Source organism: Gallinula chloropus, assembly GCF_964237585.1.
Source record: "Gallinula chloropus genome assembly, chromosome: 17".
Taxonomy (NCBI): Eukaryota; Metazoa; Chordata; class Aves; order Gruiformes; family Rallidae; genus Gallinula; species Gallinula chloropus.
The window spans coordinates 6271191-6298908 of record NC_140102.1 but is presented as its reverse complement, the minus strand read 5'-3'; the positions used below and the strand labels follow the sequence as shown (position 1 = coordinate 6298908).

The following is a 27718-nucleotide window of genomic DNA, read 5'->3' as shown; positions in this document are numbered from 1 at the left end:
CATTTTCCCCAGGGAAGTGGCCGCAGGGCGCTGTCACAGCCCCTGTTAAATACCGTTGCACAAATAACGGCTGACAGCTGGAGGAAGCAGCCAGAAAAATAGTCTTTATTTTAGAACCAAGGTTGCTTCAGGGATGATGAGGCACCTTCTGGGCTGCCCTTGTTAGGCCAGCTCGTGCCAGGGCGTTGGGGTGTGCTTGGCACCTCCCCGGAGCAGAGGGATGCTGACATGGCTCATTAAGTAATTTAACACACACGTAACTCAGGCAGTAACAACAGAATGCCACCTTCCCCCCGCCCCACTGCAGTTTGGGGCATCGTTACACAAAGTTTATTACAAGGAATTTAAAAAGCGAGGCCAGATACAGCATTAAAAAGCAGGGTACAGCTCCTGGGCGCCTCAGCGCTGCCCAGACCCCTCCCAGCCTGGTGCTGAGCTCCAGGGAGCTGCTGGGGCTGCAGGTCCAGGTGGCTCCTTCAGCCAGTGCCACAAAGAGTGACGCAGCCGCGGAGTCACAGAGGTAAAAATCTGGAGTATACTCTCACAAATTCAAAATACATATATATATATAAAAGGATCACTGCCTATAAAATTTTACATTCATAGAAAGCCAGTACAGGAATTTGCACTCGGATGAGTAAGTACTACAGGGTGCAGTTGTAGTGCATAGCATGCGAAACGTGGATTTCTAAGTGGTGGGTCCCTTCTCTTGCTCCTCAGAGACCCGGTTTTGGGCTTTGGCCTAAAAGGAAGGAGGGGAAAAAAAGGTAAAAATGCTGTTTCCAAAGTGCCCTTGGTAAGGAGCAGGGGGTGAAACCCTCATGAGGCAGGAAGGGTGGTGAAACAAGCTCATCAACTGACAAATCCCTCACAAGAAGTGGCAGCTGGGTGGCTCCGCTGAGGGACAGAAGCGCAGCTCTGCCACATCACTGCCTTACCTTTGTGTTTCTGCGCCTGAAGCCGGCAGGAACATCCGATATCCCGAGGCTCCTTCCTCCTCCAGTGCCAGCGCTGTAGAAAGGAAGGGGGAGACCTTAGAGGAAGCAAGCCGACCGCCTCCAGTGCTCCTGGTGCTGGATAATTGCAGTTCTGCCTCCAGGCACTAATGAACCATTACCCCACTGTTTCTATCTGGGAGCATTTTGTCCAGTCTGACACAAAAGCAGACGTTGCTCTTTGAAACACGGGGAAGCAGCAACAGAGTAAAGCAGAGTGGAACCCTTTGAGCCATAGGCAAGGACAGGGGAATCCAGATTTGTGCTGTAAGGAGATGAGGCAAAGGATTGGCACGGACCCGTCCTACTGGGGGGCTGCTGCCACTTGAGGGTCAGGCCTGAGGCTATGCCCCAGCTTTCAGCAGAGCAAACTCCACTCCTGCAGTGCCACGGGGCCCTCAGCTGCTGGGACAGGCCCCTGCTGCCCCTCGACACAGAAGAGAAAGGTGTTACCTTGGCTGGGTGGGAGCAGCTCTCGAAACGCTGGATGTGAAGGCTTCCGAACCCGAGGTCTGAGTAGGTCGCGCACGTGGTGTCATCCCACCCGCAGACTGACTGGCACCTCTGTTCTTCAGTCTTCCCTCACCACCTGCCCGGCTCCTCGGCTTCTCTCTGGCATCGGGAGCATTGCTGGCTCTCCCCGAGAAGCACGATGGTGCGTTCCTGGCATTAGCTGAATCATGCAGTGCCTGGGTCCCTCCTGCAGCACAGCTGGGCCTCTGCTGCCCAAAGCCATCAGCGCACCACGGAGAAACATCTCCTGCAGGGACCAGAACACAGCGCTTAACAGGACAAGCAAATGCAGCCAAGGCCGTTGAGATCGTTTCAGCAATTTCATCTTTCTTACGTAAAATTAGACCAGTGGTGGCAAAGATTCATACATTTTGGAGACAGAAGAGGGTAAAAACCTCTCCTCAGCCTGGAGTGTGCCCAGCCATAAAGCCAAGAGCGCTCCCCAAGTCTGTTTTGCCCGCACCTTGATGCCTGATGCGTCTCCGAACCAGCTCTGGTGAGTCTCTCCTCTCGCTGTTGGCTGGAGGAGACAGCAGCTGTGGAGGTGGAAAGGTGGTGGCTGGGCTGGCTGGGCGCAGGTCGCAGTGGTGCTACAGCAAAACAGAGGTTTGAGGGTTTAAATGAGAGCTTGTTCCTGTAAGAACGCCCCTTGCAAGGATTGGGGTTAGCAGGGAATTGTGTTAGGGAAGAGGCAGACACAGCTTGTAAACACCCATGTTTTCTCTCAGAGAGCTCAGGAATAACCACTAAGGGAAACGGGACTGGCAGCGTGAGCCAGTCGTGCTGAGCAGACCCACCCCATACCCAAGGCCTCACAGCCCTGCAGCCAGTAACCATGTGCTCTCATGGTCAAGTTCTGCCTCCCACGCCAAGAAATGACCCTTCAAAGCCAGAACCAAGGGGGAGGCCGCCCCAAAGGACCATCACTGGAATTCGGATCATGGTCCTGCTATCACCCCAGTATCAGTGCCATCACAAAAGGCAAAGCCAAGGACAAAACCACTAAGTTAACAGTGACCCCAAGTCACTGCCCACAGCAGCGCTCCCGCTGGCGATCCATCCTTTTCTGAAGGTACCTCACATCCAGGAACAACATGAGAAGACGACAGGAACCCACAGGACACAAAACAAAGATAGGAACTAGAAAGGAAAACGTGTGTTACCTTGGTCAGACACCAGGAACGCTACATGGAACCCAAACCTTTAAGTGTCCTTGGCACGGCTCACAAACCAACCGTATCATTGCAACTCGGCGCCCGTCACGAATCCTTAGCACGTCCTGATCATCGTACACAGACGTCACCAAAGATATTAGATAAAGTGGTCCTGGCATTCTGGGGTTCCAAAATTGTCACACAGGGCAATGAGGGGTGAGGGGAAATAACAAGCCTTCCAATCTACCAGATCTCCTCTATTTACACCGATTTGCTATCCCCTAGGAGAGGAAAGGCCCAGAAAAACAAACAAATGAAACACAGCTTCATTCCTTTGTTAGTCAGGACTGAAGAACTGTTAACTTCCCTGTTCCTTTGGCCCTGAAACAGAAAGTTGGCAAGCTCAGCAATTTGGGAACTTGTCTGCCACAGCAGGGAACTGCAGAGCCCTGTCTCTTTCTCATAGACATCGCTCCCAGATCTGCTCCTCAGGTGTGAGAAGCACCAAGTGGTCTAGTTGCTGCCTGTCCAGCATTCTGGAAAAGCAGTAACGGCCCCAGCAGTACCAAGAGCTGGTGTTCCTTCAGTGTTAGAAGCAGAGAAGAACGGGAACCCCCCCTCAAGCACTCTGCAGCCCTGCCACTTCATACACCCACCACTCCTCTCAAGCTGAGCTTCTGTTATCTTCATGCTCTCACCCCTCCTCTGTCTCTTTACACCTACCCTCCAAGACATTCCTCCCTCTCCTAGATGTATAGTCTGAGTTACCTACCCCCTCTCTTACCTACACAGGTTGTTCTCTTGTGTCCTTCTCCCACCTCAGCTGTGATTCACACATCCTGCTATCAACATAACTTTTACGTAGAAGTCAAAACATTTATGTGGAGCAGTTTCAGGGCCTTTTGTTTAGTTTTCCTTAAAGGGGATTTCAAAAAGCATTCTAATTTGTCAGTAAGAGCCTCGGCATGCCACGTTTTAGATGGAACCCAAGAGAAGGTATTTAGGAAGATGTGACACAGGGGACAGTTAGTTGAGTTCCTGAAATAGGCCACAGGGCTTGGCATAGCTCTTGAACAACCTGATCACGTCCTGCTTAGTACCTGGTGATGGAAGAGCACCTCCTCTTCTAGCTGGATGCCACAAAATTCACAGGGAATCATGATGTTTCCTTCTGCCTGGACAGCTTGAGGGTGGGATGAAGAGAGAGACCTGCAGTTTTTGGACCCGACAGCACGCAGACCGTCATATCCTCGTGGATTCAGAGAGCTTCTTTTACTGAACGAGGCAAAGGCACTTGCTGGGTTACAACCTGTCTGTTACACAAGCAACGTGGAAAAATTAGCTCTCCTCTTGAGCACAGGTGGACTTTAAAAACTATTATTTGCAAAGAAAAAATTGCTAGAGCCCTCTGAGTATCAGAATGAAGCCTGAAGCCTTTACTGCAACCCCCCAGACACAGTACAAGAAAGTACTAAACCTGGTGAAGAATCAGATCTTCGGCGGGGTAGAGCTCCTCACAGAACTCACAGGGCAGCATGACCATCTCGTCATCTGCAAAGGAAGTAATGGTTAGAGCCTCTTCCACAGGGAAGCCTGATGCAGTTGGATCAGCTTATCTTCAGAACCCCTGAGCAAAAGGCTCCTGCTCTGTGTGGCAGGACAGCAAATGGCTACTCCAGTCCCACTTGCTGAGTTTCACATAAGCAGAATCACGTCGCCCAGAGTGAGCACAACATTTTGGGGTGAAAGATGCATCAAATGGTCGGGTAAAAAAGCCCATTACCACATTTGATACATCCTTTGGTATCATTTCTCCTTTCAAAACAAGTTGGCACTTGTGGCCTTCCCCAGATCCTCCCTTCCTATCATGTTTACTTCACCAAGAAAGTTGCTCCCTACTCAGTCATGGTAAAACCCTCATCACATATCAAGGCCAGAGATCCACCACAACTTTTATTTCCTCTTCCCTCACTGTCTTTCTAAAGGAATTCCTCTTTGAAAGAAACTACTCTAAACACTAATAATGCCAAGTTTTGAAGGAGAAGAAGATAAAATGTAAGAAAGGAAGTAAGACTGGTATTCATGAAGAGCCTAATGTCCTGTGTATTAATTACCTAAAAATGATTTAGAGAGAGTCTGAAAGAGACTCATTTTGACACTTTAAAATACCCAGATAATCTCTGATGTTCCCACCCCAAGAATCCTCCCTTCCCTCAAACTTTAAGGAAAAAACCCCACCACAACCGCATTTATACTTACTTTTTTTGTGGATTGATGTGTTGAAAGACACTAAAGAGTCAGAGGAGAAGATATTTGACTTGTCTGTCTCATTAAGGCAGGCCAAGGGTGTAGACTCTTTGGTGTAGTAGTTATCCCAGAAGTCACCAGGAATTTCAGCTGCATTATTGTGAGGGCTATTCTCACTTTGCAGGCTGAGAGCCAACACGTAGTCTAAATCGGCGTTCCACTCTTCGTACAGTGAAGAACGAGTGTTCTGTTTCCTCTCCAGCGGCTTCAGTTTATCCTCTTCAAAAGATAAATATCATCAATTTGAGAGAACGTTAAATCTGCAACAAGCAGTTCGCTTCTGTGCATGAGACTGGCTCAACCAGGAGGGTTTCACACGTGTTTGTGTGGCCACTCATGGAGGTCAGTGTTTCCAAGCCCAGAAGGACACCTGTCTATCAAATTCAGAATGAAGAAGTAAAACAGCCATCCTATTTTTGCTTGTAACAAGCAAAAAAAAGGAGAAAAATAAGTTCTTATTACTCCAAAAGCTTGAATGTAAGCTTCTTGGGAGCTTTACAAAGTCCCTGAGGAACCTCCTGTAACCTGCACAAGGTCCAATTAATGTACTGTAGCCTCATCCCTTTGATGAGGCTGAAACACTTCAGCTTTGTTCTGTCAGTGGGAAAACAAATTCCTTTAAATTTACATTTAACAGCAGTGGGAATTGAACATGTACTGAAGAAACCCAATAGGGGAAAAAAAAAAAGCTACACTGAGGAGTGCACCGGGGTTCCAGAACGGGGCCCAAGATTCAACTGGGGATGCTGAAGGAAAGGCCAAGTCCTCCTCCCCTGTGCCAGCCTATTTAAAATCTCTCCAGTATTTCCCTTGTCCTGATCCCATGGGGATTTTAAACAAAGCTTACGTGTGCATAAAAACACTCTTTGGAATTCAGGGTAAGTGGCCTACAAGTTACAGCTCTCCAGATTACTGACTTTTATTAATTAAGCCTAGAAGTTATTTCTGTAGTATTTCTTGGCCTACAGCAAAGACTGTCATTTAGCCCTTCCAGTGTCCCACAGCATTAAGCAAAGCACGGATTCAGCCAGGAGCTCACGGAAAGGGTATGTCTTAAGTGTGACATCATCCTCTGCTCATGGAGGTAAGAGCTGAGAGGCTTAGGAAAGAGCAAGGGCATTGATAATAGTCTCAGCCACGTCCAACCAGATGGCACTGCAGTGCTACGTAGGCAAACCCACACCCAGATGTCACCTTCTACCTAACTGAAGTAAAGAGGAGTGCAGCTGCTGGATGAAAACAGACAGAATCAAACAGCTCTGAGGTCATTTTTAAGCCAGATACTTCAAGCCAGAAGGCAGCAGAGCGGGCTCTCACAGCAGGTACCTCAGCAGTCTGCTCTTTAGCTCAGACTCTTGCAGTTCCACCCCGCTCGCGGTGCCCCCGGAGCTTTCTGTATTTGGCACTTTCAGAGAAAGCAATTGCTACAACCTCTCACTTGGATCCGCTGCCAACCACCAAATCAGAAGTCGATCATTACCCTTCCCTACACCTCCCCTCACTTTTGCTTTCTCCGAGCTGCTGAAACATTCCTCTGCCAATGTTCTAAAGGGTTTTGTCTCCGAAGCAGCTGCTATAAACCTGCTTTTCCCCTATTCCCCGCAGAGGCCCCACACAGTTACCTGATCTTAGCCGGTTTCTAAGGTCTCGAAGGACGTGCAAATCGGCACCCTCATCCCCAAGGTGAGGCACTGCTCTGCGTCCTCCGACTTGTTTCACCTCCTGCCCACAGACTCCGGGATGCTCTGTTAGATCTTTCACCATGATGTTACGGCCGCACCCGCCACACAGCTCGGTCCTCGCTCCACAGTAAACTTCATGGTCCTGGAGCTTGTTGAAAGCCAGCTGTATGTTGCAGTACTGGCAGACAGCGGGACGCAGAGGGCACGCCGATGCCTGGGAAAAGAAAGAGGGATTATTCCTTACATACAGAAGACTGAGGTGGGAGGTTTTCAGTTTCCTTAAGAGTTGGGCAGTCTATTGTTTCTTTAGCCAGACCCTAAGCTACACTAAAGAACAGCCTGGAATAAGATACCTCATGAGAAACGTAAGAACAACATGTTGTATAACCTGTGTAGTCATAAAGATGCCAGCTGAATACACACAACATTCTTTTTTAACCTGTAACACTTGGGCAGCAGATGCAGCTTTTGGAAGTTAGCTTTTACATAGTCTTGGCATCATGTTTCATCGAGTACTGCTAAAAAATGTGTGAGTCTGTGTTGTACTAGGGACCAGACCTACACCAAGGTTTGCTACTCAACAAGAACAGGCATATGTTCTTTACCCTACGCTGAATGACAGCGTTAGAACATGTATAACATGTAACTCCCCCTTTCAAGAGAGGTAAGACACGTTATACATGTTATAATTGCAGGTGCTGCAAAAGGCACAGGATAAACTACTTCCAGTCTTTGGAACTGGACATTTCTTCAAGGAAAATCCTTTTTTCTTCTCCCACCAAGAAGCAGACTGGAGTGGCACTTACAGAGCTGGCGTTACATGAGCCCACAGGAAGGGAAGATCCTGACATTTGTCACAAAACTGTCTGTGACAGCAGCTGACTGGACTCAGAAATTCAGAACCGTTCCTCTGTGTCCCATTTTAGCCTATTTTAGCTTATCTTACAAGCTGTTTTAAAAAGTCTGTTTGGACATAATGAGATATTAAAAAACTCACATAATGCTGGCAGCAGAGTCAGAGGTGTGCAACGTTAGTGCAACGAAACATGCCAAGGTAATCACACTCTGCACACTTACAAAAGCCTAGCATCTTTCCCCAGTAAGAATAAAACCACCTATTATCTCTGGCACGGAGACCTGAACTGGCTCCACCACCCACCACCATCCCTCATAGGGTGTGAATTTAGGAAACACAGCTCAATAAAAAAGACACCTAAAGCACAGGTTGGAACCCAGCTCTTGCCAGACCGAAAGGCTCCACAATCAGTGCTGAAGTCCACTAACCTCGTGCTCCTTCAAGAGGCTTTTTTCTATCTTCACCTGGCACTTGCAGGTAACCTGCAACAAACAGACCTCATTAGACTAATTGCCATAGGAGTCACCAACGTCTGAAAAGAAATGTGTTTCTCACCTGCACGTGTTCAGACTCAATATGGTTCTTCATTTCAGACTTTGGGACTGATTCACTGCAGAAGCAGCACACTTCAATATTTCTGCGACAGTGGATTTCGTGCATGATGAAGTTAACAACAGGAATATCCTTTTCACTATGAGAGAGGCACAGAGGTTTCTTTTCAGAAAGTAATAACAACAACTTCAGGCAGGTTTTCATAAAACGAAAAACCCTAAGACAGCTTTCTATGAATTTGTGGTTTAGAGTTTCTTTTTAGTAACTAAAGAGAAAGGTGAGCCCAACCAGGCTTCCATGTTCCCTTAGAGTTGGGATATTAACGTATATAGCAGACACAGACCACAGCTCTCATGCTGCATTAAGATAAAATCAAGGTGGATTTATTTCCTCATGTGAAAGACAAATTTTGCAGCATAAACAAGTTATCACCAGATTCAAGTTAAAAAAATAATCCTAGAAGTTTTTTGGGTTGTTGTTGTTGGGGGTTTTTTCCTGAAAATAACTTTGCTGTGGGAGGTCAAACTGTGCTCTGCTTGGAAAAAATAAGGAACAGATCCTGTTGGGTGAGATCTGTTCAGGGAGCAACTGCAGAAACCACACTACTCTGTAGCCAAAATTCCCCAGCCCACCTCATTTCTAAGACACTGCTTTTCCTATCTGGAGGGGGAAGCAAAGCTTACAAACACAAAAGGTCCAAAAAGAACCAAGGCACAGGGAGCTTTGCCCTTATTCCTGCCTCAGGCGTCATCTCTGGGTGGATGTATCACTCCCACTCTGCGCACAAGAAATCTGCCTTCAAAACACCCACAGTAACTTTACAACCAATCGCCCAGCGCTTCCCCCTGTCACAGAGGGAAAACACTACGGATGCTCAGCTTTCTCCCTTGCCAGATCCCAAACAGCCAGCAGCCTGCCAAAGCAACGAGGTCCAACAGCAGCGTCTAAACTTCCCCCACTCGCTGCTTGCAAACAAACCAGACGGACGTGGCGAGAAGCTGCCGGGATTACAATGTCTCTTCGAGGAAGGGGGGGTGGGGCAAAAACAAAGTTAACTTGTTTAGTTCCTTGTATTTAAGTCGCAGCCCCTGAGGTGACGTCATTATCTGTAAATGCACCACTATCTCTGGAATACAAAAAGGGAACCGCTAGCAAAGAGAACCCAGTGCCACAGCAGTATCCACTCCATGCTCACAGCTCTGCTTCCGAGACACGCGGCTGCTGAAGAAAGAATGGGAATCACGTACTCCACAGCTACTGCACGGCAAATCAAGCCTTCGCTTTTATTGGAACACTTTCGTTCCTCTCTCATTAAGGCAGAAAGCTGAGTAGCAGCTGGGGAAATTGCTTTATAGGGCGCTAATACCAGCCAAAGCAAAACCAAGCCCCAAACATTTCTAAAAAGATAACACGATGGTTGTTAACTGGCCCTTTAGTAGAATCATAGGATGGTTTCGGTTGGAAAAGACCTTGAAGAGCATCGAGTCCAACCGCCTGTCCAGCCCTACTAGGTCCAACACCAATTCACCAAGCACGACATCTCTTCTTTTAAACCCGTCCAGGGACGGTGACTCAACCGCCTCCCTGGGCAGCCTGCGCCCGTATCTGACAACCCTTTCAGTACAGACATTGTTCCAAACATCCAACCCAACCTTCCCCTGAGGCAACTTCCCCCCTTCGTCCTGTCACTGGCTACCAGGGAGAAGAGACCGACCCCCACCTCGCTACAGCTGCCTTTCAGGGAGCTGTAGAGAGCGGTGGGGTCTCCCCTCGTCTCCTCTTCTCCAGGCTAAACAACCCCTGCTCCCTCAGCCGCTCCTCTTAAGCCCTCTGTAGCAAAGGGAACACAGATGCTGCTTACTCACCCACGGGCGAGCCTGCCCGCCCAGAGCCGGGCACCAGCCCAGCGCCAGCCCTGCCCAGCTTTCGATTCCGCCGCTTACCAGTTGCCACACAGCCGGGTCTCCGCCTCGGGGACTGCAGCGATAGCCATGGCGCTGTCCGGGGACGGAAAGAGAGGGACCCCCGCTCCTTTCGCTCGGTGAGGGGGCAAGAGACCCCCGTTCTGCTCTTCCCTCCTCAGCGCGGGGCCCAGGGCTCTGCTCCTGTCCCTCGGCCCAGGGAGAGGCCTCGGGGCGCCCGTGCCTCAGGAGGCGGGAGGAGACACCCCAAGGCGGGAGGAGACACCCTGAGGCGGGAGGGGAGGCGGACAAGGAGGGACTCGACGCAGCCTCGAGAAGGGAAAAGCGGTAGCCGCACCGTCCCGGCTCCTCAGAAGCCCAACGCCGGTCCCGGCTCCGCCCCACGCTTCCTACCGGCCCCTTCACCCCCGCCCCCGGGCCGGCCCGGCCGGCGGCTGCGCACTGCGGTTCTGCGCTCTCATCATGGCGGCGCGGGGCCATGTGCAGGACCCCAACGACCGGCGCCTGCGGCCCATCTACGGTACGGATTCCGCGGCCCCCCCCCACCCCGCTCCCCTGGCCTGGCGGGTCGCTCCGTCGCCGCGGCCTCTCTGGGTCTCTCCGACCAGCCCGGCGGCGCCTGGGGACGGCGCGGAGGGCCCCGCCGAACGGCTCGGCTCGGCCCGGCGAGCCCTGGCTGGCTCCTCTGTCGGGGCCCTCCGGCCGCCCGCCCGCCTCTCCCGCCTCGTCCCCGTTGGCGGGGGAGCCCCGCGCTACGCTCGGCGGACATGCGCCGGGACGGCCCGCTCCGGGATCCGGGGGCAGCGCGGCCCCGGCTGCCCCGCCGGGAGAGGCTCTCGGCCTCCCGCCGCTCCGTCCTTCCTCCTGCGGGCGCCTCTGCGCCGGGCGCCGTTACCCGGGGAGCCTGCGGCGGGTCTGTGTGTGCGGGGAGGTACCCACGAAGCCCGGCTCCCTTCATCTCCCTGGGGCTGGAAGCGACGGTTGGGCCAGGCCGGGCGGCGGACGGCACCAGGGTTCCAGCGGCGTTTCACCCGGGGCTCCCCTCGCTACCCTCCCGGGGAGAGAGGGGGGGGGATGGGGGGCTCCCCACTCGGAACCCCCCGGAGGAGGAGCGGGCACGGGCGGCGGTGGTTGCTTCTCTGCCCCCTTCTCTCGGTCGGGGTCACCTGGGTGGGCGTTCGTTTCCCGCTGCCGAGAGGCCGGGAATGGATTCATTCATAAACGGAGCGGGAGCGGTCAGGGGCACGTTGAAGTTGGGTGTTGGGGCGCAGGCTAATTAGGGTGTTAGGGAGACAGGAGTTGGAAGAACGAGAGAGTCTTGTTAAGAAACCTCTTGTATTAGGCTGTCCCCAGATATTTCCAGTTGCGATTGCTTAAGAAATTGCAGACAATCTTGTCTATGCAAATACAGGGAAAGGGAAAAGAAAAGCACCCCCCCAAGCTATGGTATCGCTTCTTCCCTAAAACCGAGGGATGGGCAGAGGTTTTGGAAAGCGTTCCCAACTTTGTTCAGCACCAGGAAAAAAACCAACCAAAAAATCTCTCCCTAGGAATGCTTTGGAGCTCTGCCCTCATTTTAGGGTGAGCGTGCTTTGGGAATGTCCTTTGCTGCTCAGGCAGTGAGGATGGTGTGGGTCGTGTCTGTGATGAGTTCCAGTGAAATGGAGGGAGATGGTTCTGTTTGATTAGAAGGGTGAGCACAGAGCTGTCCTGAGGTTCGTGGTGTGGTGACGAACGAGGCTGTGCGGTGTGTCTTTATGTCAGGATTTTGGGGGTCTTTTCCGTCGTATGTGCGGTGATTGCAGCTTTTATCAATGTGCAGTTACTTGTAGTATAACCTGTGTAGCATCTTAAATGTTCTTAGAAGTAAAAGCTTGGCGAATTCAACCGATAGGAAGGCAGGTGATGCCGAGATGTGTTCTGCTATACTCATTTCAGAGAGTGTAGCTGTAAGGGAGAGAGCTTTAAAAGAGCTTTCTGCTAGATCCAGAAAGGATTATCTGCAGTGTGAGGTTTGAATTTAGGCTTTGGTGCTGCAGGACCCGAAACAAACTGTGTGTTCTTAAAGAGATAAGTACCCAACTTTGCAGAAGTTGTAAACTGGAGATACACAGTGTGCGGTCGAAGGTCTGGTCCTTTTACAACACTGCTTTTCCGTTTGCACCCAGTGCCTTGGTTACTGGGGTTCCTTGACAGCTGTGTTTATCTTTCTTTTTGACTCCTTCTCCCTTCACCTGGAGGTTGCATTTCCAGCCATTGAACATCTCCACCTACAGACCTGCACCTAACGTAGCCTTAAGTTTATTTTCCTTTAGCTTGGATTCCTGTGGAAGCTGCCAGCTGCTTTGGCTTCTGACAAACTTTCTTGTTGTTAGCGAAATACAGTCTTTTCATTCTCCTGCAGTTTAGAGAGGCTTGTGGTTTATTTGATTTACTTTAGGAGACCTAAAGTGGAGATCTTATCAGCACAGTTGTTAATCCAAGGTAAGCAGCACAGTGTGGCAGATAATTTGTGTTTAAGTGAACCGTACAGCACCGATCTTAAATCAAGAAGTCTCTGCTGGTGTGGGAAAGGATCGTTGGGATGTTCTGGTTCAGTCTTGCGACCTCTTCATTGAGAACCCCTCTTTTAAGTTTGAATGTTAAAGCAGTGCTCAGGTTTTTGTAAGTTAAGGTAGCTGTCTAGCCCATGTGAAGACAATGTATTATAATTTCAAGATGTGTTTTATACAGCGATGTTACGTTTCCTTCATTGTGGAGACCTCCTTGGAGGTTTTGTCTTTATGGGCTCAGGAGTCCAATTAGCTCTTCTTTAAATCCGCAGCGCTCGGCCACAGAAGCAACAGCAGTGAGAGCTGCCGAATATAACTCTCATTAGTATAGATGCACACTTTGTACCATATACCAAGGAATTACTAAAGGTCACCTCTCTGCTTGGTAAGAGTTCTCCCTCATAATGAGAACTACGGTCCTGAGGAGAAAAAGATGTGTAATGTAATTTCAATTAGCTCTGCTTGCAGTTTGGTGGGGGAGAGGCGAGAACGGGGTGAGCAGCCCCTTCCCTCTTGGCACATCAGGTGCAGCTCAGCCTTTTCTGCTAGGTTTTGGTTAGTAATTTGTGTATTAACTTTTGAGCAAGAGGAAGGGCTCGCGTGATCTAAACTTGTTCATTGGTGACTGTCTAGGTCAAGCTGAAAATCTTAATAGCGGTCTGAAAAAAGGAGAAAGCTGTCTTGAGACAGGGGCTTTCTACAGCTGCAGCTTTACTGGTTAGTGGGATATCTCCCCCAGGAAATAGTGGATCCCCCCCCCGGGGAGCTTTGCTTTTTTGTCTTTAAAACCAGCCCTGTGAAAGTGTAGCAAGACTCTGTCAGGGGCCAGACTTCTTGTGCTGAAGCATGGACCACATGGAGGAGCAGCTCTTCTCGCTCCCTGCTTTGATAGATTGTGAGTGCTTAGTTTCCAACCTGCTGCCTGTTAAAAGTCATTGAAAGTCTCCCAAAGGCACACCGAATTAATTTCCACTTTTACTGAAGCAAAGCGCCTAAGCTGCATTGCTAGCAAAGAGCTGTTGCCGCAGAACCCGCTCTATTATGTCTCCTTTGTTGCTGTAATGATCTGTGTGGAGAGATTACAAAAGCTTGTTTGTTTGAGTGACTAAAACTAGTACAGCAAGATGAATACTTCATCTACTAAATGACATGCTTCCTGGGTGTTTGGCTTGGTGGTGATTGTACGAGGAAAATGTGGTTTGGGCTGCTGGCCTAAGAGCACATACTCTATGATAGGAAGGTTAACAGAACACAGGACCCACTTGGGAAAGTTACCTCTGTAATGCTGTATGTATTTTTCTTATGCAGATTATCTCGATAATGGCAATAATAAGATGGCCATCCAGCAAGCAGATAAACTGCTCAAGAAACACAAGGATCTTCACTGTGCAAAGGTAGGTCTGGTTTGGTGAGAGTAGCTCTGGGGCATGGAGCATTTTGCAGCATCACAGAACATTAGGGGTTGGAAGGGACCCTGGAAGATCATCTAGTCCAACCTTCCCTGCCAGAGCAGGATCGCCTAGGCTAGATCACACAGGGATTTTGCTGTGCTTTTTGAGCCATGTCCATGATCTTGCAGAGCCCATGGTGTTTTCTGAACCCTCTGGAACGTTTCGGGCTGTTCTTGTTCACACAAGATAGTGTTTTTCCCCATGTTTGCCTGAAAACACAGACAGATCCTCTTGGTGAGGTGCTTCTAATGACTAGAGTTTAACTGGCTACACCTTAACTAATAGTCCAGCTGCCTGTCAGAGCCACTGCAAGCAACTGTGGCACCCGGGCTGTGCCTCAGAAACACCTCTTACAGACCTTAGGTCGAGGCACCTGTCTGTAGTAGTTTCCACCAAAACATCCTGCGTATTTAGTCTGGGTGATCCTGCTCTGGCAGCGGGGTTGGATTAGAAGTTCTTTCAAGGTCCCTTCCAACTCCTAACATGCTGTGATTTATCTGGGCGGTGTACTCCTTAGCAAAATGTAACAAGGTGACTTTGAAGGCGTTTGCTCTTCTGCCTTTTGTTCGCTGCCCTCCTTGCTGTGTCCCTGTTAAAGGGAGAGGAGTTCTGTTCCTCAGTTTTCTGAACATATGACTATCTTGCTACTTTCCTCTTTTTCCCCATGGGTTTTCCTCTAGAGTTCATACTGCTTCTGCATTTTGAAAACTTCCTGAGCCCAAGTGTATGTCATTGACCTGAATCTCATTTACATTACTTCTCTCTGGCCAGTTATTGAAAGGAAAAAAATGAAAGTTGGCAGGACTGGCTGGTTTTCAGCCTGCAGGTAGGGGAAACAGAGCAGCAGCTGATGCCTTAGCGGCTCTGTGAATTTGTTAAGAAATGCAAAGCCACACTGTTCGATGACACTTGCATTTGGAAGATTTCCTCTACAGACATATGGTTCAGAAGCTTAATAAAACCCAAAGTTGTGTAGAAGAAATGAGGTGGTTGGGCCTCTACTCATCTGATTTTTGCAGGCAACTGCCGACTGGGTTTCTAACAGCTGCTTCTGTGTTGTGTCAATAGGTTCTGAAGGCAATTGGCTTGCAGAGGACTGGCAAGCAAGATGAAGCGTATGCTGTGGCGCAAGAAGTAGCAGCGCTTGAACCCACAGATGATAATTCCTTACAAGCACTAACTATTCTCTACCGGGAAATGCACAGACGTAAGCTTTTTCCTTTGCCTCCTAATTCCCTGTGCTGGTCTGGAAGTCTACGTGACCCAGGGTTTCATGGGGAGTGTGAGAAGTCCAGGTTCGTGTAAAGGCTTGTTATTACAGCACAGGAGAATGTAAATGACGCCTGTCACACGCCTCTGAGGCTCTAGCATGGAGAGAAGAACCTTGTCTAGGCTCCTCTCATTAACATTGTGTACACAGCTCCTCAGTGAGTGGCGTGCTAATGCCCATCCATCACGATGGGGGTTTTTTAATGAAAGCTACTGGGATTTGTTGTCAGTGCATGTGGTGGAGATGACAGATCCCACTGTCTGTGGTTTGGGGTGTGCTTAATGCTGTGACGCTGTAGCTGAGGGGTTCAGGCCTCGAGAATCTGTGGGACAAATAGAAGGGAAGTCCCAACCACTGGCTTTCTGCACAGTTCATTGCAGAGATTGCATTATTTTAAAAATACTGAATTGTGAATATTTGAGTGGCAGGGTAGAATTGCCTGTGCTTCTCTGAAAGAAGCCAGACCTCACATACTGCTGATCTACAGCTCTAAACAGTTGTTTCTTTCGGCTTCTTGTGGTTCTTGCTGGTAGTAGCAATGTTTATTGTGGAATTTCTGGGGCAGTAACAATGGGTTGAAACAGCTTTTGTAGAAACAGTTTATTTGGCATCAGCCTGCAGTAGAGCAGTTGCTTATCCTCTCCTGGTTTATTTCTTTGTGCGTGTGTATATGGAGTCAAAGCATAATTTCTTGAAGAAGATTTTTGGATGTAGGTGTGACCTCAACATACAGCCCCCTGAAAATGTCAAAAGCCTTTCTGTGTTCTAAATGACTTGCATAAGCATTAAGCTCGAGTTTCTGGCTTTTCAGTTTATAATTCAGAAAGGAAATAGTGGGTGTTAGGCACTTCCACTTTTGGTCCTGCAAGAAGACTGTAATTAGATGTTTTATGTATGTGTGTCAAGGATATGTAAACTATGTGAAAAGGCAAGTTGGTTTTAGCTTTCTAATACTACACTGAGGTACGACTACTAAACCAGGCAGTTGGGAAATAACAGATATGATTAATGTAAGTAAACCTGTGATAAGAGAACTGATTTGATACCAGGCTCTGCAAACATTCTGTAATTCGTGTGGAGCAGTCGTTCTGCCAGCAGTAGAAATCTTCATTCAGTTTAGTGCTCCAAAAGAGGTTAACTTTCTTAAGAAAAAGGCTTAGGTGCTGCTGGGCAGCTCAGTTGTTGCTGTTAACTCTATTTTGAGGTTTGTTTGTTTTCTTTAAGCACTTCCCTCTTTTGCCTAATGTTTATAGTGCTCGGGGTCTTTTGGGAGAGTGTATGGTGTCTGTGGTTGATGAGCATAGCTAGATTCTTGTTCACAGCATCACTGATGCTATCTTTAGGTAGCTGTGCTTTAAAATGATTCCCAGATTTGTCTTAACTCGAGCATTTGGTTTTGCTGTAGCGGAACTGGTGACTAAACTTTATGAGGCAGCTGTAAAGAAGGTTCCCAACAGTGAAGAGTATCACTCTCATCTCTTCATGGCCTATGCCCGGGTTGGAGAATACAAGAAGATGCAACAGGTACAATCCAGAATTTCTATTCTGGTTGTTTTTAAGGTGTCTTTTTCTGTGTATCTTCCAGTTAACACTTTCTTGTACTCTGTATAGTCTTATTGAAAGCTAAGCTGGGTTAATACAGAAGATAGGCTGATAGTTTTTTATAGAAAGGCTTTAAAAGAGCATTATTTAGAGGTTTATCTGAAGAGAGATGCTTTCTTTTCCTTACATGGGATAAGACAGCTCTGCTTTTTCTGTGCATATCTGATCGGATAGACTATGTTGGTTATTTTGGGAGGTCTTTTATCAGTACAGTGGTTCCATATGAGGCTGTGTATTATAAAGGAATTCTGGAATAAACACAAGATGATCTAGCAAGATCTTCCAAACCATGTTTTCACACTTGATTCAATCTTCAGTTTGCTGTTATCTTTGGAGGAAGAAGAGTAATCTTGCCTGACCTATTGCCTCTGGAATCAAATGTGTAACTAGGTTTGTACTGGTTGTCACCGAGTGAATTAAAACTAAAAAGCACTTCCTTTAAGTACATCCTATTTCCCAGTTGGCAGAACACTGTCATCCTGGTTAGTTTTGTTTTCATCCCTTCCAAATTAGGTGCCTGGAGAATGCCTATAAATGGAAGATTCTTTTCAAAGCATGCGCTCTCACTCTTCTGTGTAAAAAAGCTGAGAGCAACGAGTAAATGAGTCCTAAACTCCCTCTTGTTCCCACTGTATTAAGGTGACTTGAATTTTTGTGCAAGTTTGGTTTAAATAACTAAACATATTAAGCAGGACTGTGATGATGCTCCATAAAAACCTCAACTTGAATGCTGTTCAGGCTATAGATAGGGTCTAAGTTATTAATGTACATGACATTACAAGCCTCATGTGATCATCTAAACTTCAGGGAGATGTGACTGTGTGTTAATTGTACCCCTGCCTACAAGCATGAAGGGGAAAAAAATGCTAGTCTTGCCCAGATAACAATATTTAACGTTTATCTGACCTTTTGTATGTTTAAAATGTTGCACAGACGTGTACCTAGTTAGGTTATCCAGGTGTTGTCAGAGTAGTGTGTTCCAGATTGGCCTGTGCATTCAACTAAGGACTTAGGTATGCAAAGAGTGTGTGGGTGCTGACTGATTGGAGAGCGAAAATAAACCTCAGTGTCTCGTGTTCTGGGGTGTTTCAGCTAAAGAGCTAGAAGAGGCAGACTAAGACAGCAATGGGGAAATAGTCACAGAAGTCCATTCGTGGTGGCAGGCTGTGTTAGATGTAGTGTTCTTCATTTTAAGTACCTGTTTTGTGTGGGTAAAAGTGTTGCTTGTTCTATGCAGGCGCTGGGAATCTGGGTTGAATGAGTGTTGAAGGGCAGTTGCTTGCACAAGGGAGGCACGTGCTTTGGTGTGTCTTTTAGCACTGACTGAGCACACTACTGAAAACCAGCACTGGAAATATCCCTCTTGCTTCTAGCAAATAAGTCTTCTGCTCCCTGATGTAGTCACCACTTCTAATTAAAGCTGTCATCTGTTTCAGCCATTGTACAAACACATGCTCATTACTGTTGCTTGTCAGACCTCCTCAGGGCACTTGATCTTTGAAACACTTTCCCCCTCTGTTTTCTTCTTAGGATGGAAGGGCTGACAAGTTCCCTCTGATAGAGCTGATAAAAATCCTCCCATGTAGTTGCCTATTCTGTGTTGCCTGCTGCCGTCACTGCTGCTTAGCTTGCATTGTCTGTCATGAGAACTCATTCAGGAATGATGAAACTTTTATTTTTCAGGCTGGAATGGCACTTTACAAGATTGTACCCAAAAATCCTTACTATTTTTGGTCTGTGATGAGCCTGATTATGCAGGTGTGTATGCAATGTTGAATTTTACTTTTGCAGCACGTACAATGCAACTATAGAAATGTGCTGAGTGAAGATACCAAGGTATTACTGTAAGTGAAATATGTCTGGGCTGTTCCTATATGATGCTGGGGGAAGGACTGAGCCTTGCTTACACAGCATTATCGATGTGGTGCAAAACAAAGGTGGTGTTTCTGTAACACAGCTTAACTGATCTGCCCTGCTACATTTATATGACTTGATTTATTCTTGTATCTGGACTAGTACTCTAGTATTTATTTAGTTAGAGAGCTAATGAATAAATCCTCAGATATCTGCAGCTCCTTAGTTAGGCAGAGCTGCTCTCTGTAAGGAAAGGCTCTAGGAGGAAATGAATGAGTGCTCTGGACTTAGTGTGTCTGTGAGACTGCAGAAAGCCTGTGCAAATAGCTCTGCTGCTGCTGAGAGAACAGATTCAGGCACTAGACAAACAACCTGACAGCGTGTTGGCCAAGCAGACAATAAACACAGAGACGTTAATCGCCTTCCCTAAAATACTGTGCTGTGGAAAACACAGATGTGTTCTTGCCACATGTTATTCACCATGGGTGTTGTGTGCCTGGATGGATGCCTCTGGATAGCGTAATCGGGAGCGAGCTGCTCGGGGTATCGTTAGCTTTACTGCTGCTGATTTAACAGAGCAGGCTCTCCTTGCGTGTGACAGATGGCAGCTCTGAACGTGTGGGTTTGGGGGGATCGAAGCACTTGGGTTGGGGTTTGGTTCCCCCCTCCTCCTTTTCTAATTAGAAAAAAGCAGTGGGTGGGACAACACAAAAAGTCGATGAGCTCTTACGATAACTCTTCTCTTCCTTAGTCTATTTCAGCACAGGATGAAAACCTCTCAAAGACGATGTTTTTGCCACTGGCTGAAAGAATGGTGGAAAAAATGGTGAAGGAGGATAAGATTGAAGCTGAGGCTGAAGTAAGGCTTACAGATACTTTCAGCTAATTTTAAACGTTATTCAGAGAAGGAATGCGCTGCTGAAGGAAGTTGGTTATTTTAACAGTTCTCCAAGATAATAATCAGTAGTGTCTGGGAGTAAATGTGAATGTAGTGGAACAGAAGGGAAACGAAGACCAGACAGGGGTTTGGAGTCTTGTGGTCAAGGAAATTCTTTGGTGTTTGATTTGACTGATGAAGTATTTTAGTTTGCTCCCTGGAAGGCCCCAAGAGAAGCTTCAGGACTGAGAATGGAAAAAAAGACCTGAATTCTTGAATGCTCTGCCCTCTGGGATGCTAAAGATAGCTTTGCAGTCCTGGCTGTCTCCTGTTTCTAGTGACAGTAACACAAGTTATGTTACGTTATTTCTTGGCATACCTGTATATTGTTTTACTAGCGAATTTCATTGCAGTCTAATCTTTCTTTTAAGGTTGAGCTGTACTACATGATTCTGGAACGCTTGGAGAAGTATAAGGAAGCCTTAGATGTTGTGAGAGGAAAACTAGGAGGTAAGTTTTTCTGCCAATAAATAATCACAGTTGTGTGCTGCACACACAATTCTTCTTTGCTTCTGATTGTCCACTGGTTCAAAACAAAAAGGCTGTAAGAAGCCTGGCTCTCAGCACCAATTGCAAACATCGATGGAAACTCCAGAGGTGTGCTCGCACAAGCTGGCTTTACCCATCTCTTCGTGGTATTTGTTACTCAGTGATGAACTTCTCAGCATCATTACGTTGATAGCATGTTCATTTATTGTAGCCCTTAATATCCTACATCACTGAGGCGTCTTTCTGGTGATTAAATTGCATTTGCAGTTTTTCAGGACTTGGGGTACAGTTCCCATAGGAAACCTGTCCCTTCTGTCCTTCGAGGGCCTCTCTTCTGTTCCTCTGCACTTGCTGTTTTACATGCTGGGCTATAATAAGAAGCTTTATTTAGTCAATGTGTTTCCTTCTCTACTTTCTGCATAAACTTGCCCTTCTGTTTTTAATTTAGAGAAGCTGACGAGTGAGCTCCAGAGCCGTGAGAACAAGTGTATGGCAATGTACAAGAAGCTGTGTAGGTGGCCGGAGTGCAACGCACTGTCGAGAAGGCTGCTGCTGAAAAAGTGAGATGATATTCCTGGCTGGTTGAGAATTGCCTTGCTTAGAGGCTTTTGTAAATGGTGGCTAAAATAGAAGTACATCAGAGGATCTCAGAGCATTTCCAAATGCTCCAAAGCCTGAGGAAAGGGGCAGCTGAACAGAACGTTGAAGGGATGTGGTAAAGGTCACAGGACGACTCAGTGTCAGAACTCCTTTTTGAAAGCTGACTTCAGCAATACATAAATGCAATAGACTGATCTTTACCTCCTTATTTGTAAAGGCTGTGCTGGTTGTCCAGCTCTTAACTTCCATGGTGGGAGAGGAGAACTGCATTTACATTTAATTTCCTGGAACTTAATACTCTCACTTGGCCAGGTTTCGTACTGGGAAATGCATGCAATGCTTTGAAAGGACGTGTCAGGAGAGAGTGTACTAGTAGGATCAAATCTCTGATGGTTCCTCAAGACAGATGTCTTGCTTGTTTTTTGTATTTGGCTGTGTCCTAATCTTAAATATAAGTTAAACACAGGGGAAAAACTTCTGCCTTAGCACTCTGTGGGGATATTCATGAGCTTTTGGTTGGAATGTAAGCGTTAGGAAAAGAGTTTATAGCTTGCATCAGTTATGTATTGAGGTTGTGTCCTTTAATACTTTCCCAGAAGTATTCTTTTAAGATGCAAGACCTCTTCAAGGATAAATTATTCTTACTGTAATTGCTTGTTTTCTGTGATAGGAACACGTGCAGTACTTCACATGCAGCTTTTGCAAGAAAAGTACTTTTAGAAGTGAATTACTGTTTTGGCAATTCCCTAAACTTTGTTCTGTGCCTGAATTTTGTTTCAGCTCAGATGATTGGCAGTTTTACATAACTTACTTTGATTCTGTGTTTCAACTCATTGATGAATCCTGGACACCTCCACCAGAAGAAGAGCAGTAAGTTCACAGTTTTGCTGGGGATTTGTTTGCCTTTTGTGCTACAGCAAATTGTTTGTGTTCATAGATTTAGTGTAGCGCAGTCTGCATCTTTGGGTGACTTCTTGACATCAGACCCCAAATTATACCTTCTTCCTGCTTAGTTTTAGAGGCTGGCAGTAGTTTATTTGAGCCAGCTGAATAAGCAGTGGCTTGTACCCTACAGAACTCCTCCAGTTTGTATTTTTCATGGTGATGGGAGTTAGAGAATCCATTGTACCAGACTTCTTTAAGAGTACGCTGGGAGTATGCGGAGCACGTGTTGTCAGTACCCTAGCAATGAGAAACATCAATGACCCTTTTGTCTCTTTAATTGCACAGCTCTTTGGAAGGAGAGGTACACTATTCTATAGAGCAAGCTGTGAAATTTATAGAAGAGAGGATAACAGAAGAGTCTAAGAACTCTCGGCCGCTTCGGGGACCATATTTAGCTAAACTGGAGCTGATCAGACGGCTGCGATACAGAGGCTGTAATGACGAATATAAACTCGGTAAGAGCCACTAACTGGATGATAAATTCATCTTCTGGAGAGGGAACAGAAACTTGGAACGAGCTGTCTGCTAAATCACTAAGATAAATACAGCGTCTGTTATGAAAACATACGTGCTGTTGTCTGTATGTAAAGCTTTCAAAAGCATTAAAAGATGAGCCTGGAAGAAAGGCAGGTAGTTCCAGCCTACGCCAGGGCTTGTAAAGGCAAGCAGGGAAGCTTCTGAAAGGACCTGTGGGATCTAGGAGCATACAGTCACTGACAGGGTAATGAAAAGGGTGTTCCTGGTGCACTGCTTTTGCAGAAAGTCTGTTGTAATCTCTGTGTGGTTCTTCATTTAAGATTTTTGACAGTAGTATCTAGTTTTGCTTTATAAAACCTTGCATTTAAAAATCGCATTTAGGGAATCGGTGAAGGAGAGAATGTGATTAGAGCAACATCTGTGCTACTTACCAGTCCCTTTTGTATTTCCATTCAAAAATAAGTTACTGTTAGATAAGCAGAGGCTGTGTATGCATTCCTGTTATGCTGAGCTCTTATCTGCCAGAGAAGCTTGAATGAAGCTCTTGGTTGGTTTTTTTTTACGTGTCCTTGGTTACCAAAGACATCGAGCCTCTGTTAAAATCTGCAGTAGCACAGCTATCCATTTTCTAAATAGCTGTGTAATCACAAAGGGGAGGAAGTATTACCAAAGGTTTCTCATAGTGATTTTACAGATTCAGTTTTGATGGAGCATATTGAAAAGACAATCTGGCCTTTTCCCTAGGTGATCCAGAAGAACTGATGTTCCAGTACTTCAAAAAATTTGGGGAGAAACCCTGCTGTTTTACTGATCTTAAAGTATTTGTGGATCTCCTCCCATCCAACCAATACCCAAAGGTAAGGAAAAATAAAGAAGTGGTGGCAGGACCTGCAGTGCTTGTTTGCACTCTGGTCCCTTTATCTTAAAATACCTGTGGGTCATATTAAGAAACTGGAAACGTTGACATTCTGTTTAAAATTCAGAAAACTTTGCACTGCAGAAAATACAGTCAACCTCTGAATACAGTGAGCAGTTTAATTTTTACTGGAGACTAAGAACTTAAGTTTGATCCTGCAGAGTCTCAGACCCAGATGCAATATTATTACCATTTCAGGGCATCCAGGTGCTTTGAGGTGGTCTTGGTTGAATTCTTGCTTTGAAAATGAAAGGCTGGTAATGCTGATGGAAGAAGATACGCACTTGTGTCTCATAACAAAAAGTTCCCTAGGAATTGTGGTTCAATCAATAAGCTACTGATTAGCTCGCTTTTAAATGAGTAATGACTTGTCACTTTTATAGATCACAGCTTACAAACAGGAGTCAGGTGAAAGCAGTACAGAGATAGACCACCCTGTTTGTTCATTTGCAGTTCCCCTTGATACAGAGACCTCCTCCTCCTCTTTCCCTTCCTGCTCATCACTTCTTTTTTCCCATTTAAAGTTACATGTCTAATGGGAAAACCCCACTCCCTCACCTGATGTGGGTAGAGCGTCACATGGATGTTTTGCTTGGCTTTGCTCCCGCACTAGAGAATGGACACGTTGATACACGTGGAGGGGTGACTGAGACACCTACAGCAACGCACCCCGAATCCCTTCCTGAAACAAGCTCTCTCTGAACGCCCTTTGTGCGGAGTCACAAGCGGCTCGCTGAGTGACTTCAGCAGCTGGGAATCCCGTCACTCACCCCGCTGCTTTTCTAAGCCATTGTGTAAAATTCTCAGAGCTGGGGAGGGCTGGGCAGAGAATTCTGGGTCAGCCAGTAGCTATTGATTAAAAGTTTTTGTAAACACAGTGTAGATAGTGGGGGGTTCTTTGTTTATTGAAAATATTTTGTGACTGCTAATGCGAGCTTCTTCCCACAGCCTGGCTACCGGTGAGAGCGGTGGTCCTGGCACATGTGGGTTGATGTTTTGTGTTAAAAGGGGAAAGTATACCCTGTTGGTGAGGAGAGATGTGGTCAGAAGGATATTTAACTCCTAGTTATGGAAGTGGTGATGCCATTGTGAGATAACCCTGAAGTACCAAACAGGTTTCATCCTAATTTCCAGGAAACAAATTCTAAACCCAGAGCAGGGGGCATGATCTTTAATAATAATAATAATAATCATAGTTTAGCCTACAGAATTTTAATAAATTCTCTATAATTTTCTGATTGGCCTTAAAACTGTTGCTGATGTACTGACTCTATATTGTACTGTGCCATACTGACATACTAGGAAGTCTTCCCAGTGTATGGCTGTCATTGCTGAAGCATGCATCTACAGCAGTTTAACTTGGTCAAGGAGACATGTTGCTGTGTGGGGTTAGTGGTGCTGATGAGTTTTTAAGTTACTTAAAACACGTGTAGATTGTCTTAGTTCTACTCTTCTTTCACAGCGAAAGATGCTGAAGGTTGTTGTATTTTAGCTACAGAATAGCAGGGTCCCACTGAGGCTATAGGCAGCTGGGGGTTGACTTTTTGTCATCTGGAGTTCTCAATAGTGTTACAGTTCAGGAGTTGAGAATGTGGCGATCTTGCTGGGCCACTAGACACAGGAGATGCTCCAGAAACATTCCCTCTGACATCAGTCTCAGCTTCCTAGAGGTATAAATTGGGATATGCAGCCTGGTGACTCAGTTGACCTTGCTCAGCTTGGCAAAATCTCAAACTGAAAGGATTTTCTCTTCATCAAAACCTATAGAGAAAACTAGAATCAGTGTGCCTGTTGCTGTGTGTTCCAGCTAGCTGTCAGGATTTTTTTCTTGAGGCATGAATTTGATGTAGTTCTTGTGTTTCAGGACCAAATGCAGTAAAGCTGAATTAATTTACTCTTAACTCAGTTTTAAGATTAGGGGTGCTGTTGGATTTTTAGGGCAAGGGAAAAACTGTCCATCCCTGGCTGTGTTAGGAGTAGTCTGCTGTCTCCTATTAAAATTGTAAACAGCAAAAGGCTTAATTTAAAAAACTAAGTCATTAATCAGAGATGATGACCTTGCTGAGTACAGTGCATTGCTTCAGAGTCGAGAGACAATGTAATAGCTAATATAAAACCACCATTTCCTGGAAGCATGCTGTGGAGCTTTTCAGTAACTAATTAATTTAATTGCATGTGTTATTACTGTGAATATTAGCAGGTGCTTGAACTGCCTTGTGTGTCAGTGTATTGGAAGTTTGTTGTGATTTCTTTTTTTTCTTCCCCCCCCCCCCGTTTGAAACCTATGGAAAGCCACTGAGTGTGACCAGAACTGTGTGGGTGCCTCTCCACTTTTCAATGCAAAACCAGTAAAAATTCCCCAAACTCTGAAGCCTGCTCTTTAACCACCAACTGCAGTGTTATGTCGGGGTTGGTGCTGCCACTTTCCCCTTGAGTTTTTTTTCTCGCTTGGTTTGAGGGAGGAACTGATACCTTCTGTTCACACAGTCCCAGATGCTCTGCAGAATTTAACAACAGCGTTTCTCTTTCAGTTCATCAGTCAATTGCTGGAAGTAATCCCTCTGTCAGCAACAGAGGAGAGCGAAATCGCGCTGCCAGCCAATATCAAAGCCCTGCAACAACACTTGTGTGTGGTGCAGCTCTCGAGATTGCTCGGTATCTATCACACCATGGATAAGAAGCAAAAGCTCTCTGTGGTCCGAGAGTTCATGTTAAGATACCGCCACGGATTGGAATTTGGTGAGAAAAAAATCTTGAAGCTAATATTGTGGTTCACTTGTAGCTTTTTGTGAGCAAAAGGTTCTTTCAGGGGGTCAGATCAGCACAAATGCTGATGGCACCTGTCATGCTGCTAGATAATACTTTGGGTTCACCTTTATGATTGCATCCTTGTTTCCTCCTTCTTTTCAGTTGTGTATCTCAAAGGTAAAGGAGACATTCCCAAGTAGTTCAGGCAGTACCTCTGTATATTTGCAGGATTGCATGTGCCCTTAAGCAAAGCCAGGCTTTATCTCTGGCAAACATCGGACAAGCACACGGGCAGGAATGTTAATTTGTAAATCTTGCTGCTGTAGGAGAGTCTCTTATTCTTCCAGTAGATGTCAACATGTGAAGGGGCCCAGGGTCCACTTGTGTGATGAACAAACACAGCATGTATACGGTTGTCTTGCTTTTTAAGGCGACTCTGGATTTGCTAAACAAAGCTGTGGTTATTGTCTACCAGATGGCTGGAGCGTTGGGTAATGCTGACGGCATGAGAAGCTGCTGACAGCACTGGAGTAATTTGAGGATCAATTTTTTTTTTCCTCTCATTTTAGGCAAATCTTGTTTGAAAACTGAATTGCAGTTTTCAGATTATTACTGCCTGCTTGCGGTTCACCTGCTGCTCGATCTGTGGCTGGAAGGTATGTTCCTAAAGTGTGTCTGTCTGTCTTAATGCCACCCCAGGTGGTTGTGGTTAGGAGGCTGTGTCCTGTGGCCAGTGTGTGCCTGGCATGGCTTGTTCTGCCCATGGCTTTTGGAGTTTTTTCTCAGTATGAGGCATTCCAGGAGTCCCCCAATCGGTGTTTGATAGGAACATCGCTGACCTCTGAAGGGATTTATCTTAACTGATTAATTCCTGTAAGTCCTGGCAGAGCTCTGCTGGTAGCTCCCACAGCTCAGTGCTGCCTCTCTCCAGCAGCTCATTCCAAGTTTGCCATGTGGATAATGTTTTTCTCTCTTTGCACAACTTCCACTGACAGTTCCCTTCTGATGTCAGCGGTGTTTGGAGAGGATTTCTTTCCCTCCCTGACATACTTTCTTGTAGACTCCCTGCTTCTAGACCTTCTGTCGAGACCTGTTGCCTTGTTTCGTGTTCCTGGACTGCACATCTGCTCTCCTGTTAGTCTCCTAACTGCAGAGTCAGTGTACAGCAGTGCTTGCTGTGGGCGCTGTTTATATTCCTGTGTAGTTGCCAGTTACACTTTTGTATTCCTTGAGGAAGATTCAGCCTCTTAACCTGAGGGAGATCCTTCATCAGGCTCCTAGCAGGTCACTGGTGGAGCATGGGTCCTGTAATTCTGTGCTGCTCTCTGTGGAAGCTGTAAATCCTGAGCAGGCAGGACTCACCAGGGAAGATGAGTGCTGTGCTCTGTACGAACATCAGCCAGATGTTCCCTGTGCAGAATTATTCCTCTGCTTTTCCCTCGGAGAGCAGCTGTAGCGATGGAGCGAGCGTTACGTTTTGGGGGCAGCAGTGGGGCTCTTGAATTCCATCTGCATATTTTAACTGCAAGGGAATGTTTTGAGAGGTGTGTGACGTGGGGAAGCTTTGGTGCCAAAGTGAATTGAGCCGGGAGCGTTCAGTGCCCTTCTCTGATCACACCTTGTCTGTGTTCTCGGTTTCATCACCAGGTGAAGAGACAGCGGTGTGGCAGTGCCTAACTCTCTTAGAAGAAGGGTTGTCTCATAGTCCTTCTAATGCTCAGTTTAAATTGCTGCTCATTCGAATCTACTGCAGGCTTGGTGCATTCGAACCCGTTGCAGAGCTCTATGCCAGCCTCGATGCGAAACACATACAACACGACACCATCGGGTGGGTAGTATATACTGAGAATAATTGGTGGTGGTGACTTGAGATCTTCAGTTTTGTTACCCAAAGTT

General features: G+C 46.6%; 2 protein-coding genes across 2 annotated transcripts in view; one reads left to right on the top strand and one right to left on the bottom strand.

Annotated features, from left to right (window-relative positions):
• Positions 1-83: 83 nt before the first annotated feature.
• TRAFD1 (TRAF-type zinc finger domain containing 1) lies at positions 84-10052 on the bottom strand (the record flags this gene model as incomplete). Its single annotated transcript, XM_084271942.1, has 11 exons — positions 84-742; positions 939-1011; positions 1449-1755; positions 1972-2098; positions 3763-3975; positions 4140-4213; positions 4922-5188; positions 6592-6865; positions 7936-7989; positions 8063-8198; positions 10003-10052. 11 exons carry the CDS (start codon positions 10050-10052, stop codon positions 689-691), a joined length of 1629 nt encoding a protein of 542 aa, XP_084128068.1. The 3' UTR covers positions 84-688.
• Positions 10053-10443: 391 nt separating this feature from the next.
• The window catches only part of NAA25 (N-alpha-acetyltransferase 25, NatB auxiliary subunit), a gene marked incomplete at its 5' end in the record, with an annotated part of 28911 nt that continues 11636 nt past the window's right edge, over positions 10444-27718 (top strand). Inside the window, 14 exons of the mRNA XM_084272267.1 lie at positions 10444-10501; positions 13842-13927; positions 15053-15191; positions 16660-16778; positions 18540-18614; positions 19462-19569; positions 20019-20097; positions 20585-20696; positions 21517-21606; positions 21967-22136; positions 22903-23015; positions 25606-25813; positions 26392-26478; positions 27470-27650. Of these exons, the coding sequence (XP_084128393.1) occupies positions 10444-10501; positions 13842-13927; positions 15053-15191; positions 16660-16778; positions 18540-18614; positions 19462-19569; positions 20019-20097; positions 20585-20696; positions 21517-21606; positions 21967-22136; positions 22903-23015; positions 25606-25813; positions 26392-26478; positions 27470-27650 (1625 nt within the window). The remainder of the gene's footprint in view (positions 10502-13841; positions 13928-15052; positions 15192-16659; positions 16779-18539; positions 18615-19461; positions 19570-20018; positions 20098-20584; positions 20697-21516; positions 21607-21966; positions 22137-22902; positions 23016-25605; positions 25814-26391; positions 26479-27469; positions 27651-27718) is intronic.